Source organism: Phalacrocorax aristotelis, chromosome 19, assembly GCF_949628215.1.
Source record: "Phalacrocorax aristotelis chromosome 19, bGulAri2.1, whole genome shotgun sequence".
In the NCBI taxonomy this organism is placed as follows: Eukaryota; Metazoa; Chordata; class Aves; order Suliformes; family Phalacrocoracidae; genus Phalacrocorax; species Phalacrocorax aristotelis.
This window is the reverse complement of record NC_134294.1, coordinates 2,435,379-2,451,026: the sequence shown is the minus strand read 5'-3', so window position 1 is coordinate 2,451,026 and position 15,648 is coordinate 2,435,379. Positions and strand designations below refer to the sequence as shown.

General features: G+C 47.7%; 1 protein-coding gene across 1 annotated transcript in view; it reads left to right on the top strand.

The window, feature by feature from the left end:
* The window catches only part of TMCO4 (transmembrane and coiled-coil domains 4), a 41,043-nt gene extending 26,704 nt beyond the window's left edge, over positions 1-14,339 (top strand). The window contains exons 13-14 of the mRNA XM_075113915.1: positions 1,388-1,505; positions 13,575-14,339. Coding sequence (XP_074970016.1) covers positions 1,388-1,505; positions 13,575-13,907 — 451 coding nt within the window. The 3' untranslated portion in view covers positions 13,908-14,339. The remainder of the gene's footprint in view (positions 1-1,387; positions 1,506-13,574) is intronic.
* The last annotated feature ends 1,309 nt before the right edge of the window (positions 14,340-15,648 follow it).

Below are 15,648 nucleotides of genomic sequence, written 5' to 3'. Positions count from 1 at the left end.
TGAAAAATGATGTAGTAATTGTAGCTTGTTGCTCACAAATGGGAAGAAGCAGGAGAGGAGACTGTCAGGGAATATTCCACTGCACTGGTTCTCTACTCAGCCCTCAGACACTGAATTTGAGGGTTATTCGGTTAGCATGAGGGTCAGCTAGAGGAGGTGACTGAGAGATGTGGAGAATTTATGTGAGGATATTAGGTACGAGAGAAGGATTATACAAATGTTTCATGGTAAGACCTCACCTGATTCCGATTTCTCTGGTCTCTTGCTTACACAAATTGTGGCCTTGTTCTGTCACTTAGGAGAACTCTATTTAGGTAAGATTAATTACATTGAATAGAACTCCTGCAAGATCAGATCTGGGCCCAGTTTATTAAGCTTCAGTCCAGTGTAGCTTGTCTCCTTCGGCTTTGAAGTTTGAAAGGATGTGGAGAGTGAAAGCCAGCTGTCAGAGCTGTCCCATCAGATTTCACAGCAGGGTTACAAATTCCTAGTGGGAAACCTTAACCAAATTAGACTTAGAATCCTAGAACGCTCAGCTTTTGAAAGAACCCATGCCTGAGTAGTGTGGATGTGTTACAAAGATTTTGCAGAGCTCTGTGTAGACTTACACCTTCTAGCACAGGCCATTTTGGGGTGAACAGGGGCAGCCAGAAACGGCCGCCTCTGCAGGTACATTTCACCTGCTGCCATCACAGAGTACAAATGCCACTCGCATCCAACTTAAATCTCCTCTATAGAGTGTAGTGGTGTTTAGGTGCCCAGGTTTTGTGCTGTTGCTCAGCGCAGGAGAAGAGGTTATGTATTTCCAAAGGACGCATCGCCTTCTCTCACCGTGCTACAGTCAACCCTGAAACTGTCACAGTGACGTATGGCAATAGTTTGCAGTGGGAACAAACTGTTCCTAGTTCTGTCATTGAAACCATGTATTTATACAGTACCTATAAATCAGGAGCACTCCGAGGAGCTTTGCAGTCAATATTTATGTCAGCAATATGGGTATTGTAGGCCTCATCACGTTTACAGCTGTCTACAGGCTGGAGAACTTCTACCCATTAGTACATTATAAAGATTAAATATGTGAATGTATTGCAATCTCTAAGCAAATACAGAAATAAATAGAAAGGTCAGATTTTTAAACCTGATGCATGTAATGAGACTACACCCATGAATCAGGATTAAATTCAGACTTACACTACTGTGTCCCAGGAAGCTGCCCTGAATTTGGCAACTGCTGTGATTCCTACATCAGACGAAGCTGCAGCAGGTCTTGCTGCAGACATCACTGTGCTTCCCGGCCCCTTCCACTCTCCCCGTGGTCCCAGTAGTCACGTATTGCATTGGTTTGGCAGCAGGATTTATTCACGCTCTTCTTCCGCTCTGCTCCTAGGGGGGACTGGCTGCTGAGGTTTGTATACAGAACCTCCTCTGCCCAGATCAACGTTGCAGGCCTCCAGCCAGTCGACCTGGATGACAGGAGGATGGTAAACATGGACCTTTCATCTGTAGTAAGTAGTACTTCTTAAATTCTCCGTTCTCTCCATCTGTCCTTTGCTTGCAGCACTGCAACCTCACACTCATTGATTAGGGGAGGATGGGATACTGAAGAGAGCACCTTTATGTACATTGTCCCTCTGTCCTTTCTTTGAGATAACTCTCATCTCAGACTTCACTATAGATTTTGTTGGCCCTGCCAGTGCTCAGTGTTGAGCAAAATAATGAGGATTTGCCTCTCTTCTTGAATATGTTTGGGGTTTTTTTTTTGGTTCTAAAATATCCCATACTGGAGATGGAAAATGCCATTATCCTCCAGGAAAGACCTTGCTGTTTTGCAAGCCATGGATCAGCAGGTAGGTAAGATCAGCTGCTGGGAAACCTGGAGCTCAAAGACGCGCTGCAGAGCAGTTGTAACCTGCTATCTTATCTTGGTGGAGCCTTCAACACTGTTCAGGTTCATACAGGGGCATGCTTATAGGCCTTGTACCTTGGTCCCCTGGGCTGCATTGATGCTGTGGTGTCAGTTTGTAATTACCAGTTTGTAATTACAGAAGCTCCAAGATAGCGATGGCTGGTTTGCTAGGTCCAGAGCTGGGCTGCTGCCTTTCTGGAGCGTAGGTCTCCAGGCAGCAGGAAGAGATTCCCGTGTATGGCTGGTAGACATTCAGCTTCCTCAAAGCTATCTGGTGTCATTAATAATAAGCCACTATATTACATGTCTAGCAATATTCAACTCAATTACCTTAAGCAAACTATTGATCTCATTGCCTTGTCTTTACTCATGAGTAAGCTCTTCCACAGATAATCATGCAGAACTTAGCTTGTGTACTCATATTGACAGTAATCTTGGACGAGCAATCTTGTTTTTCCATTTCTTAATGTTTTAACTCATTTCTCACTCTCTGCAAACTGGACTGGAAGATGCACAGCACAAAGCTCAGGATACTTCCACAGTCATTGCTCCTGCCGTGACTCCTCCCGAATGTCCCCACAAGCTGGTAGGAATTGTCACCGTTGCTCTGGAGCCAAAGGCACTTCTAAGTGCTTTCAGATTTTTTTTGAGCACCAGCCCGCTGAGCCTATAAATACCCAAGTGTTACCAGCTCATTTCATTCATTATAACTGAGCTATGTGCAGCCCTTGCCAGAAAACACAGGGCTTAATGCCGTACAGATAAAATAGAGACTTTGCAGAACAAAATATAGGCTTCGCAGATGGAAATGGTATAGTAGAGGCTTTTAAACATGGCCCAGCACTGAGCTGTTCTTGTATCTTTGCATCTCACTGGGCTGTCTTGGTGAGCATTTCCACATGCTCCACATCCATTTTTTCACCACCCCCAGAGATGCCATTAGTCGCTTGCGAGCAGTGACATCTGTTGCTGGCATGAAAAGAAAAATGGCCAAAGATGCCAAGCTGTGGTGGCACAGGGGTGAGTCCTCCTCTTAGTTTGGTCCGTGTTACTCCCCTCGTCTTGACTTCTCTGCAGAGACCCTCTTTCTGTTGACTTTCTGCTTCCTGAACTTTGAAACCCCCTGGAGTCCTGCAGGCTTTATCCTGCCTGGCTCGCAGCAGCCTCTCCATTCGTCCCCCCAGAGGAGCAGTATTTACGTTTCAGCTAAATGAATAATGGTTGCAGAGCTGCTATCTGCTAATCTTCTATTGTTGTGCATCTGTATCCGTGGTGCATGATGCCAACAGACAATCCCAGTGCTGTTCTCGTTTCAGAAAGAGCTGACACTTTCACTTGCTTAATCTTACTGCAGAGCATTGCGGGGGGAAAACGAGCAACCCCTGCAGGGGGAAAAACCTGCATTAAGTAGGTGTCATTCTCTTGATCTATTTTCCAGACCATGGAGCTCTATGAAAAGAAATACAGTGCATTCTGATGAACGTTTTAAAAGTAAAAAGAGCAAGAATGGGGAAGGAAATATTCAGGGACAAGATGTGTGGCAAGAAAGCAAAGATGGATTTTGCTGCAAATGTAGTGCAGTAGCATAACAGAAATACAGAAAGAGATATTTCCTAAAATGGGGAGCAGCTCCATCCCTGCCGATGCCCTTGCTGGAGGTCCCCGTGAGTCTCCTGCCAGGGTTAAGAAGGGACAAGCTGTGATAGAAGAATAAAGCACGGATGATGCAAAGGTGATCAGTGTGCAAATATTATGCAGGCAGCTTCGGTATTTTAGGCATCTCCAGTCCACCCATGATGAAAACTGGACTGGATCCAACAGGCTTGGTTCTCATTGCTGTGGTAGCAACAGAATCCTCAAATGAGTGGAGGACTAAGAGTCCTCGGTATGAACAGTTCACCTCCAAGGCATTTGTTACATGTCTCTCTTGATTAGTATGTTTTTGATCTGACTGTCAGTAAAAAAACTGAGAGAAAAATGTCCTCCCACTCAGCAAATGCAGTTATAAAAGCCTTCCTAATGGTTACAATGGGGCTGATTTATTCAGTAGATTTATTTGACAGCACCTGTTACAGAGACCAAGGAAGTAATTGAGCTGTAGTGTATTAGACTGATTGCTGTTTGTTCAAATGGGATATTGTAGATTATGTTTTGCATTAACATTTGAATAATGCAGAAATGCTGAGTCAGAACGTAGGCAGAGCATTTTCATGGAGGCTTACAAGTCAAGAAGGGTCCTTAAGTTTCTCTGGGCAGCTTTACCGCAGCAGAAACCAGGGATGATCTTGCAGGCTTGGGGCCAGCAGGAATGCCTGGCTGGAAGTCTAGTGGAGAGCATGGATGGATCGTGACAATTATTGCAGAAGTCAGTACTGTTCTCTCGTTAGTCCAACGTGAAAATCGTCTTAAAGGTCTTTAGACTATGATTAAGTTTTGCATCAACTTTAAAACTCCTTCCTTTCCTCTGCTTTTGATGGCAGCTAAATTCTCCTTTTCTTATGCTTCATCAACACGTTGTCTGGATGCAGCAGCCTACCTGCTGCCGGTGCTCACGAGCTCCTGGAAAGGCAACACGCGGCAACACCAACGGCGAGTAAACCGCTCCTTATTCGAACAGCTGGGGGCCGGAGCTGTGCTCTGTACGGCCCACAGACTAACGACACAAGGTACTTTTTCACCTCTAGAGCAGTCACGGCAATGGTACAGAGAGAAAACATGCTGATGCATTTCATAGCCATGTTCTTCTCCTGCAGCCTCTGCACGACAGAAGGCAAAACAGCAGAGCTTCTTTTTAGAATAATCTGTGTCACACATCAGCACACCTTTGCTTTTTCCCTCGGAGCTACCTCAAAGGCTTTTTAACTCTTCTTTTCTTTGCTACTGTAACTGAGCGGTGGGAAAGCTCTCTGTTTGACAATGATTAAAAACCAAGAATGACTGATCTCTCATTCCGAAAGCTCTCTCAGAAGAGGGGCCTAGTATTCCCATTATGAGGGAAGGCAAACAGATTCCAGGCAGTCTGGCCCCCAGCCAGGCAGGTACACAGCCTACATAAATACCATAAGCAGACGAAAAGTCTGAATTTTGTGAAATCCTACTGATTTGGCACTTCTGTGAGTCAGGCTTTTTTCCTAAAATGCATTAAACTGTGGGGTTTTTTTCCCCCTGTGTTCCCAAGACTTGCAGCAAACAATTAGTTGTGGTTACGAAATGTGGATTAATTAAGAACCCCAGGGAATTCAAAAGGCAAAAGGTTGCCTGTGTCTCATTACACCTTTGTCTCACTTGTTGGAAATGAGCAGTGCCACCTCCCACGGTGATGGGCATTAATGGGATCAGAAGAGCAACAGCTAGGAGCAGAACTCGGCTTCAGGCAGCGGCTCGAAGGAGCCCGGAGAGCCTGTCTCACATCAGGGGGACATGCAGGTCTGTGGAAACAAGTCTATTTGTTGGCTAGGCTAGAAGGTCACAGGGATGATCTCCTCCTCTTGTATGTCCCTGCAACCCTGGAGCTGCAGTGGCTTAGTTTTCTGTGATCCTTCTTGCTGTTGATTCGGGAGCTCCAAGAATCACACATTAAATATGTATTAAATACATCTTCCCCTTTGGGATCCAGGCAGAGGGTGCTGGCAATGTTAGAACAGAGGAAGAAACTGAAAAAGCTTTTCCAAAAAAGTGCAAATGGAGCCATTAATAACTTACAGTTTGTTTTTGCGCTGTGGCGGACAAAAACTCAGGGCTGGTGTCCCTCCTTGCTTCAACACAGATGGATGGCATGGTCCTGATGTACTCCTTGGGAGGCTGGGGATATTTAGCTGCTTCTAAAAGGGAGAGAGAACCATTTTATAGCGCTCCTTGAGCCTTTATTTTGTAAGCCTGGTGCCAAAATTCACAAACGCGCTGCCACTCAGGAGCAGCGTGGTGCCATAACAGTGTGGCCTTCCTGCAGATTTATAGAGTAATTTTCCCATTTCCTCCCCGTGCCTGGGACGCGTGTGTATCGTTTCACGGTGGGTTTCCACAACATCTGTTCAAGTGCGTACGGTGTTTCGACACCCCGGCTACCCCGGGCAAAACTGAATTTCTGGGACTGCACCCCTCTCCTTCAGAAAAGCTGAGTTTACCAAGTGCCACATTTTAGAAAGACTCACAGGTAGTTTATGGTCACATCTAATACAACTCAATATAGGAAATTTGCTATTCCATTTGAGTAAAAGTTTTTATACCATTACGTCTTTCTCCCATGGAGCGTAACAATTTGCATCACTTACCACCTTTTACAGTTTTTCCTTTATGCTTTACACATTAGAGCACCTTGCATTTGAAAATAGGACTGTTCTTACAAAGCCAGACGGTGCAGACTCCGTTCTTGACAGGTTTGCAGCGAACAGGTTTGTAGCTGTTGACTTTGCAGCAGCTATCACGATCACACAGACCTGCCTCGAGCAAAACTGCCGGCAAAAGCGGTAGGAGATTTTCCTAAGTAGCGCTAATAATGTCTGGTTCTGCAAGAGTGGCTACACAAAGCACAATAAGGTGAATTAAGGATAGAGAATTTAGCTTTCTATTTCCTGTCTTAGGTTAGAACACGAACGCTAATCCTGTATAATTTTTGTGTTCAGTTTTGAGCTTCATTTCTAACCTCTCCAGCTAACATAGAAAGAAAATTGGGTTGCAACATCCAATTAAAAGTGTTAATCAGGGGTAAGACTGACTGAGCTGACACATTGGGTACGTGAGGTTTTCTCCTGCAGCACAGTTTCAGCTAATGTGTTTGAGGTCTTGCAGTTACAACAGCATGTGTTACTGATATTAGCTGAATGCAGCTGAAATACCATGAAGCTTATCACGGCCTGCTGCCACAGGGACACTAGGGTAAGGTAAGGACTTAAACTTGCTGCGGATCCCGGTGTGTTGGATTTGTAGGAGATGACATTGCTAAGGAGAGATGCTGCACTACTCCAAAGCTGTTGAAACTTCCAGAATGCCCAGGACTTCTTGCCCAGATATGTTATTACCATTGACTCATAAAGGAGATAAAGGGATGAATAAGCTGAGAACAGGTCATTGTCCCCAAAGACAGCAAAATTTCCTGTAGTTAACCAAAAGCGATCTTGTTTTGTGGCATCGAGCCGAGAGCTGGTTTGAAGTCCACAAAGCTGGTAATTTTTCAGCTGCCAAATCTGGTGTGTTCCGGGAGCGAGACAGGGAGAGGAAGGGTGATCAGTCCCTTTGGGTGTAACAGAGGAGTCATCCTCTGCTGCAGCAGGTCCTGTTGTATCATCCTGATCATGGAGACTGAATCTCATCTCAGTGTTTTCATCTGGACTCTTGAAAAATTCTCCACAATCGTGGCTTGATCAATACAGTGGATATTTTGGATCACTAGTGGACTGCTGTAGTTCATTAAGTCAGTTATCTGGGTCCCCCAAGCTATTTTTAGGAACAGTCTGGTTTGGCGTATCGATCCTGTCTTTATTTTGGGGATCTCTTTTCCTCTGAGGCCCGAGAGATTATGTTCACATTATTCCCTGGCAATAATTATATGCACAGTTTATGCTGGGCCTTTTAAAACATTCTTTATGCCATCTAATTTAAATAATTTCCACTTGGATTAGCACCAAAAATTAAGTATTTTATTATAGCCACCTAAAAAGCGACTGGTGTGCTTTGCAACTTTGGTGTAGCTGGAAGGAGTCTTGAGTGTTCAGGCACCGACTAATAGCTAAAGAAAAGAACCGATTCCACTTCTGGCAGTCGTCAGTGAGAGCATCAGCAAGAAAACAGTCGACAGCAGCTCCGCAAACAGTTGAAAAATTCATGGAAGCAGCTGTTGCCTTCAGCTGGCTGGCTCGGCGTGCGGAGCGCATCACCTGCCAGCTGAAGGACGTTGGTGAAGGCGCCTTGCCCTTGCAACTCTTTCAAGGGCTTTCTTATTAATCGGAATTTAGGAAGCTCCCTCTTCCTAACCTCGTCCTGCCCGTCATCGCTGATGTACAGCTGCTCTCCATCTCGCCGCTTCAGGCTTCAGACTTCCAAAACTTACTTCCTCCATTTACTTCCTCTGTTTTCGTGTTACACTCTCTATTTTACCCCTCTCCATCCTACAGTCCTCTTGAAACTGGTGCAAAGCCGGCGGAGTGTTTCAGCAGTGGATGACTCCAGCAGAAAACCCCAGTGCTTACTCAGCATTTTCAACATCAACACGTTCCCACAAAACATATCAAAGTTTGATGGAAAAAGTCCTTGGAAGAAGTTACCGCGTTGGTGCAAAGTTGGCCCGAGTGCTGCCGGAGGGTAACGGCCCGCAGCGATCATCCCAGAGGGGAGAACGACTCGATCAATAAGTTGTGGCCGAAAGATGATTGCCTGTGAAAATTACAGCCTTGCTCAAGAAACGCCACTATAATTCAAGGAGAACTTTTACCGGTCAAGTTAGGTTTTAAGCGAGAAGAAAAATAAGAATTGAGTGACTTATTCTATTCACAAGAATTGTAATTGTGCGAAGGGATGATTTAGAAGCAAAGCCTATTCGCTTCAGCTGAATCATGCTCCAATCTTTATTCCCTGGGTTTTTCAGGGCAGAAAAAGGAACATTAAAGAGGAATAACACAGGTGACATTGACAGTATTTTCAAAATAAATTCAGCTCTATAAAGTTTTTTTCAGATATATTTTTATTAGCCTCTCCTCTGCTGGAAGGCAGGACCGCTAACACTCAGGGTATACCTGTAGTGCAAGGGGAAACTCGCCGCAGATGCCAAATTCACATTTTTTAATATATCCATTTAAATTCCAGCTTCTGAATTAGTGGGCGTGTTCACTGTTCTTCCCTTTTGGAAAACGTAATTTCCTAAGATCCCAAACAGCAGAATTTTATTTCTATTTTAACTTCATTCAGCCACAGCCTCTTTGAGCGTTCGTTTGATGTTCTTCTGGTTCTCCCTATGGGAATCTGCTCTGCCACTGGCCTCTGCCAGGTCCAGCCACATTCCCCTGCCCGAGCAGCGTTCAGTCTTTGCCGTAAGCTTCCAGAAAACTGTGGAACACAGGATATTTTGTGCCAGGCTGAATGCCCTCTATCATGCAAGACGTAGCCAGCACTCTGAATTAAGGCTTACGCTGACATGTGGGTATAACTCTGCCCGGAGGAGCCTGCCAGCTTGGCGGAGGTGACCGCATTTTGAGTGATAACCTGGCACAGCTTGGGAGTCCTCTCATCAATCAGTCTTTGCTGCCATCTGGAAGAGGAGGGCTGCGGGTTTGGAGGCACTATCCAGGACTCAGGATTTTTTTTGAAAGCAACAGTGGCATTTGAGTTTCTTCCCTTCTTTACCAACGCCACCCCAAAACCGGCTGGCAGTTTATTTCAGAGCGCAGGGTTGCGCTCCGGTTCTCCTCCTGAGCGACAAATTCACCGCCGCTTTTGGAAATGGAGTGTAAACCCGAGAGCTGAACTGGCAGTAACAAAGGCTGCTGAGCTGGCTCTGTTGAGATACGGCACCCGGAGGCAGTTTGCATTTCATTATGTGTGTACACAGAGTGTCTGACACACCAGCGGGAAGAAAGGGCTGCCGAAAAGTGAGGTGTGATTATTTTCCGAGCTTCGGGAACTGCAGCTTCCTCTAGTAACCCTTTTCACCCCCCACAAAATACCGTTTCCTGTTAAAACAGATAGTATTTGTCAAAAGGGAATCCTGCAACTGTGGTGCCCTCCAAGGTGGTCATTGCTGCTCCTGCTGAAATAACGAAGCTCTGGAGAGACGTTTAAACCTGAGGGTATCTTTTTCCTGCATTATAAAGTTGCTCTTTGGATGCGACGGGCTCAAAACAAATCAAAGAGGTGAAATTCTCTCCTGTGACTTGCAGGCAGTACCTGCGCACCCTCTGCTCACGCTGCATGCCTCCCTTGCTCCTCAGTAATTCTCTGTGAATCATGGGATGTTTGGTCAAGGAGAGCAGGAGGAGGGCACAGCCAGCTGCTCTGCCCTTTATTTCTCCCTGCAGGTAGCAGAGAGGCCAAGGGACTTTCAGGTGAGCTTTTGCAACTTACGCAGCCCTGCGGAGCAAAGAGCTTTGCAAGCTGTGCCGGGCTTTGGAGCAGGCGGGGGAGCTCTTCGTGAAGGAAACTGGACAGTATCTTACAAGAGTTGGCGCTGGAGTTGGCAACTTCTGCCACATTGAGCAGAGTAATGTCCTTGTGATACCCAGTGTGGTGATGGAGCAAGAATCTTGCCTGTGCTCATGTGAGTCTGCGGCAGAGCCAGGATCATGCGTAGTGTCTCCTTTCTCCCAGGTCCCTTCTCTGCCTGCCACTTGGCAGGCTCCCCAGGCGGCCCCTCAGGGCTCTGGGGTACACCTGGCGTTCCTCCAGCTCATAACCTGAGAGAAGTCGGGATTATTCCTCTGCCCTGAGGAGCTGGGTGGATCCTGTGTTGGTGCTTGATCTGTTCTTTCGCAACGCTGGGGAAAACCAGCCACAAAGGCCATCGAGTGGTGCCGTGGAGGTTGCACCGGCTTACCGCTAATGGAGAGCGCTGCGTGGTAACTGCAGATCGATTCCGTTATCATCTCTTCTCAGACACGCTGATCTCTGCCCCTGCCCCTCTCCACCTAGAACTGCTGTCATTAATAGGGAGAGCGGTATCTGTGCCGCAGAGCTCACAGCTCTCCTTGGTACAGCCACTGCCAGCGGGCTGGCCGCGGGCCCAGGGGTGGCATTATTTCTTTTCAAAGCTCCCATAAACTGAACTGTGTTTTTATGACACCGTAACCAGAGGCACTTATTGTACCAAATAAAAAGACTTCCATTTGAATTTAAAAGGCGCAGCTGATTATGCTCAATGACATTTTTGACACGTTTGGGTGGATTCGAACTTGAAAACCTTTCCCAACTTACTGAACTGACGGCTCCTTTCAGCTGACTGATCGATCCCCTGAACAACGCTATCATCTGTAGTTCTCTGGAGATCTTCCCTTGCGGTGCCGTAGCCCTGCAGCAGAATTAGTGATACAGGCAGCTGGCTTGTGTTTTCCAGTGAGTAAAGCAACCATAAAATCAGATACAACAGGGGAGAGGTCACCTAAGCACACTGAGAAACCTACCCCGCTGCTTTCATTTCCTTATACCAAGCATAAATATTATTTGCTTTGGTTACAAGAACACTTTTCCATTTATTCTCAAATTCCTCCTGCACTTTGTTCTGACAAATATCCAAACAATTTTTTATTTCCCTTTAAAGCTTTTATTGTCCCTTGCAATGCTGTAGATGCTCCCATCCCTTCTCCAGCACGGCCTACCCAGCGGAGGAATTCAGCTCTTCCGATTGCGGATGAAAACAGGCTTTTGAGAGATGGAATTGCAGAATTTTCCCACCAGGATGGCTTCACAGTTTTAAAGTGGCGAGGCAATTTGTCCGCTGTTCTTTTGCTGATGGCTCAGTACTTAATGTCACAAAGTAGCAGAGAAGGAGTCTTGCCTCCTCCGACGCCTCTCAGGGCTTGCGCTGGTCTGGCTTTACGGCATCCTCTCCCGGGCTATCCTGGAAACAGCAGTGAGTTTCCCTTGAAGAGATTCAGTGGTCTTAGCAGACCTGCAGTAAGGGACAGACTTTCAGGTCTCAACTTCTCTTCTAGCTGCGTGAGGAAAGGCTCAGCTCTTCAGAATTGCTTAATGCCAGCGTCTCTCAGTGAGCGCGGTGCTCAGGGAAGAGGAATTCCCCGTTGTTTCAGTGGAAGCTGCTGGATACTGAGGAGTTATGAAAATCTAGGCCTCAGGGTGGCAGAGGAAATTGGTTCTCTCTGACTAATGACTAGGTAACGTAACAGGCTGAGAAATCCCCGAGCGCTGACCAGGGCAGGCAGATTGTGATGACTGTAGAGGTTTCAGAACACAGCAAACCAAGAGACTTCAGCGACCCCTCCCAGGACATCCATTTCCTTCTTGCTCCTCTTCACCTTGTCCAACGCTGTGCTCACTGCTTTCTTTGGCATCAAGCTCCCCTGCTGAGTAGTAAAAGGTTCATACTTTTTCAGAGAACAATGTACACGTCTTAACAGCCAGTCCCTTAGTCCTTCAATGGTTATTTTAATTAACTAATCTGTTCAAAACATCAAGAGCCTGTTGAGCCATCTGGACTGATTAAAGTCGCGTATTGCGTTACTAATGTGCTGATTAAATCCTTCATTTTGCTCCAAGTCCTAAGTGCATCCAAATGTTACCACTGAAAAGCGGCTTCACGTGAGCAGCTAGGATGTTTGTATCGTGCCCATGCGGGAAAGGAGGTTTGCTTTAGCTTTGGGTAGAGGTGTGCTGGGAGCCCTGGTTGCTGGCAGAGCGAGGAAGGACTGCCCAGGCGTCAGCCAGGCTGTCAGACTGAGCTGGCAGGGAGGAGAGCAGAAGGTCCACGGCTGGGTTTATTTGCAGAGCTCTGCAAAGGGCCCTTACCATCTTGTATGAGCAGACAGCCCCTTCCTGGGGTGTTCGTACACGTGTCTGGGAAGCAGGAAACCTGGGACTGTGGTGTCAGGTATTCCCCACTGCGGAAATTCCCTCATTACTAGCAAGAGTTGGGAAAATAAGAGGCGGTGTTGCCTGAGACAGCTTTCTGGCTGGGTCAGGAAGGATTTAAACTGTTAGAAGGAGAATTTACCAAAGATGCTAAACTATCTCAAGATGCAAATCATACCCCTTAATCTTTGCTGAAATCTACAGGCCAGCTGGCGCGTCAGGCATTGAAATGGCCTCGACTCAGCCTGACCTCACTTCCCTCTCCACTGAAAAAAACACTATAAATCCACCTTGCGCTCGCAAGCGCTTCCTCCCGCTTTGGCTGTGAGTACAACAGCAGAGGAGACCCGAAGGCCGGTCTCTGGTAGGGTCTCGGCTGTGGTTACTTCAAACGCTCTGCTCGCACGGCACCCCTGAAACAAAGGAGGCAGTTTCTGCCTTTGCAGCCAGGCCGCCTTTAGCGTATGACAATAACCTGTAGAGGAGGTTTGCTCTGCCCCCTGTGCCCTGACTGGAAGAGTGTGTTCCAACATCCATCTCAGAAGGGTTTATCTTGCCATGGAAATCAACTTACAATAAAAATGTGTGGGGTTTTGCACGTATTGTTGACTTTAATTTGGTTTATGAACTCATAACTCTCAGGCTCCCAGTTTTATATGGTGTGGGACAGATCAGTGCTCCTTCCAGCCAAGAACCTTAATGCACTTGGTAGCTGTTGTGAGGGTTAATGACTATAACCTCATTTAAATACGATAATCTTTGCTTTTACAAAGGAGTGAAGGCACAGGGAGGACGTGATTTAGACTAGGTAGTTGAACTAAGACAACTTGTCTCCTACCTGGGCGTCTCTCGCCATGGCAGGTCACCTCCTCTCTTACCCTCGTGGCACCCAGAATCTGGGGTTTTGTAACTCAGCAATGTCCAAGCATTTAAGTATATGCATCTTAGAGGACAAGTAATCCAGCAGCAGCGTGTGCCACGATGGGTGCGGCCAGTTCAGGTTATTCAGTGGACAACTGCATTTTTCAGTCTTTCTTCTTTCAGCCTTTCAGAGCTAAACCCGACTCTCACAGCAGCAGTGGCTTTTGAGATGAGGGACTTGGCTGAGCTGTGTTCCCAGCAGCTTCCCCACTAACAGGACTCTTGTTGGTGCTTGCAGGTAAACGGTCACCTGGACTACATGAAGCAAATGGACACAATCCTAAAAGCTGTGGGCATTAAAACCAAGGACTGTCGGCAGGAAGAGAAGGGCAGCAGCAGTCTTTTCTCACCTCTAGCCAAGAAATCACAGCAGGCAGCAGGCAGCGAGGCTGGGGAAGAGGAAAACACCATGCGAGAGGAGGATGCGGCTGGCGGTGAGACTCCCCCAGCCAGCCTTGCTCACCTCCATGACCCCCCCAGCTGCCTCCCGGGAGAAGCCTCGCTCCCCTGCCCAGACTGTTCAGACAGCAGGGACAGCAACAAACCGGCAGCGGGCGAGGGAGCAAATTAGAGCTCTCTGCATTGGGCAGAGATGCTCAGCCAGCACTAAAACTGCTTTCAAAGCACCGTCCGTTGCACTGGCACTCCCAAAGGCGTATCGGTCGAGCCGGCAGAGCTGTAGCTGCAGTTTTCAGACCCCCCTGAGAGCCTGGAGTGTGGCACTGGCGTGACACTGGATCAAAGCTTTCGGAGCAGCTGCCCACGGCATCCCCCACGGACAGGAGAAGCCCAATTCCTGCCTGAATCAGCATTGCTCCTCAGGAAGCGATGGCACTTCCCTCCTCGCACATACTGGGTTTATCCTCAAGGGAAGCAGCTGTCACCATTAGGGACTGCATCTCTGCTGTATAACTCCTGAGAAAGCAGGTGGCTCTGTGGGTATTTTTAAGCATATCGTAGAGAGGGGCTCGTCACTAGGAAATTAAAAAACATTTTTCTACCATCGGTCGAGTTGGGTTTTGGTTTTCACATGAGCAGGGGCGTTGCAGGCTCCGGCTGCCCAGCTCTGTACGTCTCAGCGCCCACGCTTCGGCTCTGCTAGCCGGGGAGGGGAAAGGCTCCGTGTACCTGGCTTCCTTCTCCTTCTGCTGCTGGTTTGGTGCCAGGGCTTGGGCGCTTTCCAATCGAGACGACTGTTTCCCTATCTGCAAGCTGAGGGCGATGAGTGTTCGAGGCCTCATTACTATTAGAAACATGCTTTGAGTCCCTAGGTGAAAGACAGCAGAAGAAACAAGTGGGCTTTTTATGATTTATTACTTTGTGAAACTTCCTGCCAGGCTTTGCAAGCCAGCAACCCACAGAGACTTTTCGTTTTGTCCCCCACGCACATCTCCAGCCTTAAAAGCCCCTTCTAGCCATATTTTTAATTGGCTTAGAATAAAACCAATACTTGGCATAGGATAAACAGGAATCTGTTTCATTTCCTTCCGTAAAAGCGTATCGGCACCCACTCGCTTCGCCCTCAGACTCAAGCCAGAGCGGGGGACCTTGCTTTACCTCCTGGCTGCGCAGAGTCCTCCAAACCGTGTGGGACAGACCCGCATCTGCTGTAAAAGGTCCTTTTCTGGCCTGTTTTGCTGCTCAGCCCAAGAAAACATGACCCCGCAGGAACACAGCTGGAGGGTGAACCCTGTTCTGAGAAGAGCTCTGTGTTACCCTGCTTTAAGACCAGCGCGAGTTGGTACGAATGCCTTCCCGCACCCGGGTCTGGGAGGTCTCGCTGGCTCACGAGGGGAAACAGCGCGATTGCGGCTTCCGATTGTGGTTCGCACGGCGTCGTCCTCCTCCCTCCCTGTGCCAGAAGGTAGTTTAACAACCACCTCTCCTTTCCTTCCCCAGCTTTCTGCAAACCTTACCCGCAGATTATTTCTCACAAAGCTGGAAACGCGGCTGTTTCTGGGGGCGGCGGCAGAACCTGGCAATGCACAGCGGCTTTGGGTATGGTGCCCTGCTTTTCCTCTCCCTGATGCCTTCCGCCGCGGGGGGCTCAGGCCTGCTCGCTCCGGTTCTGGAGCGGCGCCTCGCTGCAGCGCCGCGGCAGACGTCTCCGGGACAGGCTGTGGGATCCCGCAGCAAGGGGCCCGTTCCGCCGGTCAGCGTTAGCACTGCTGGGTTTTCATACAGTTTCTCTCCTGCATCGGGGGATTTGTCCGCAAGCAAAGAGCTTATTAGGAAGAATTGGCTTGATGAGAGAGTAATGTATTATTGCTTTTGAGCATTTGGCTTGAAGCGGTCTCTCTTTGTCCGTCTCC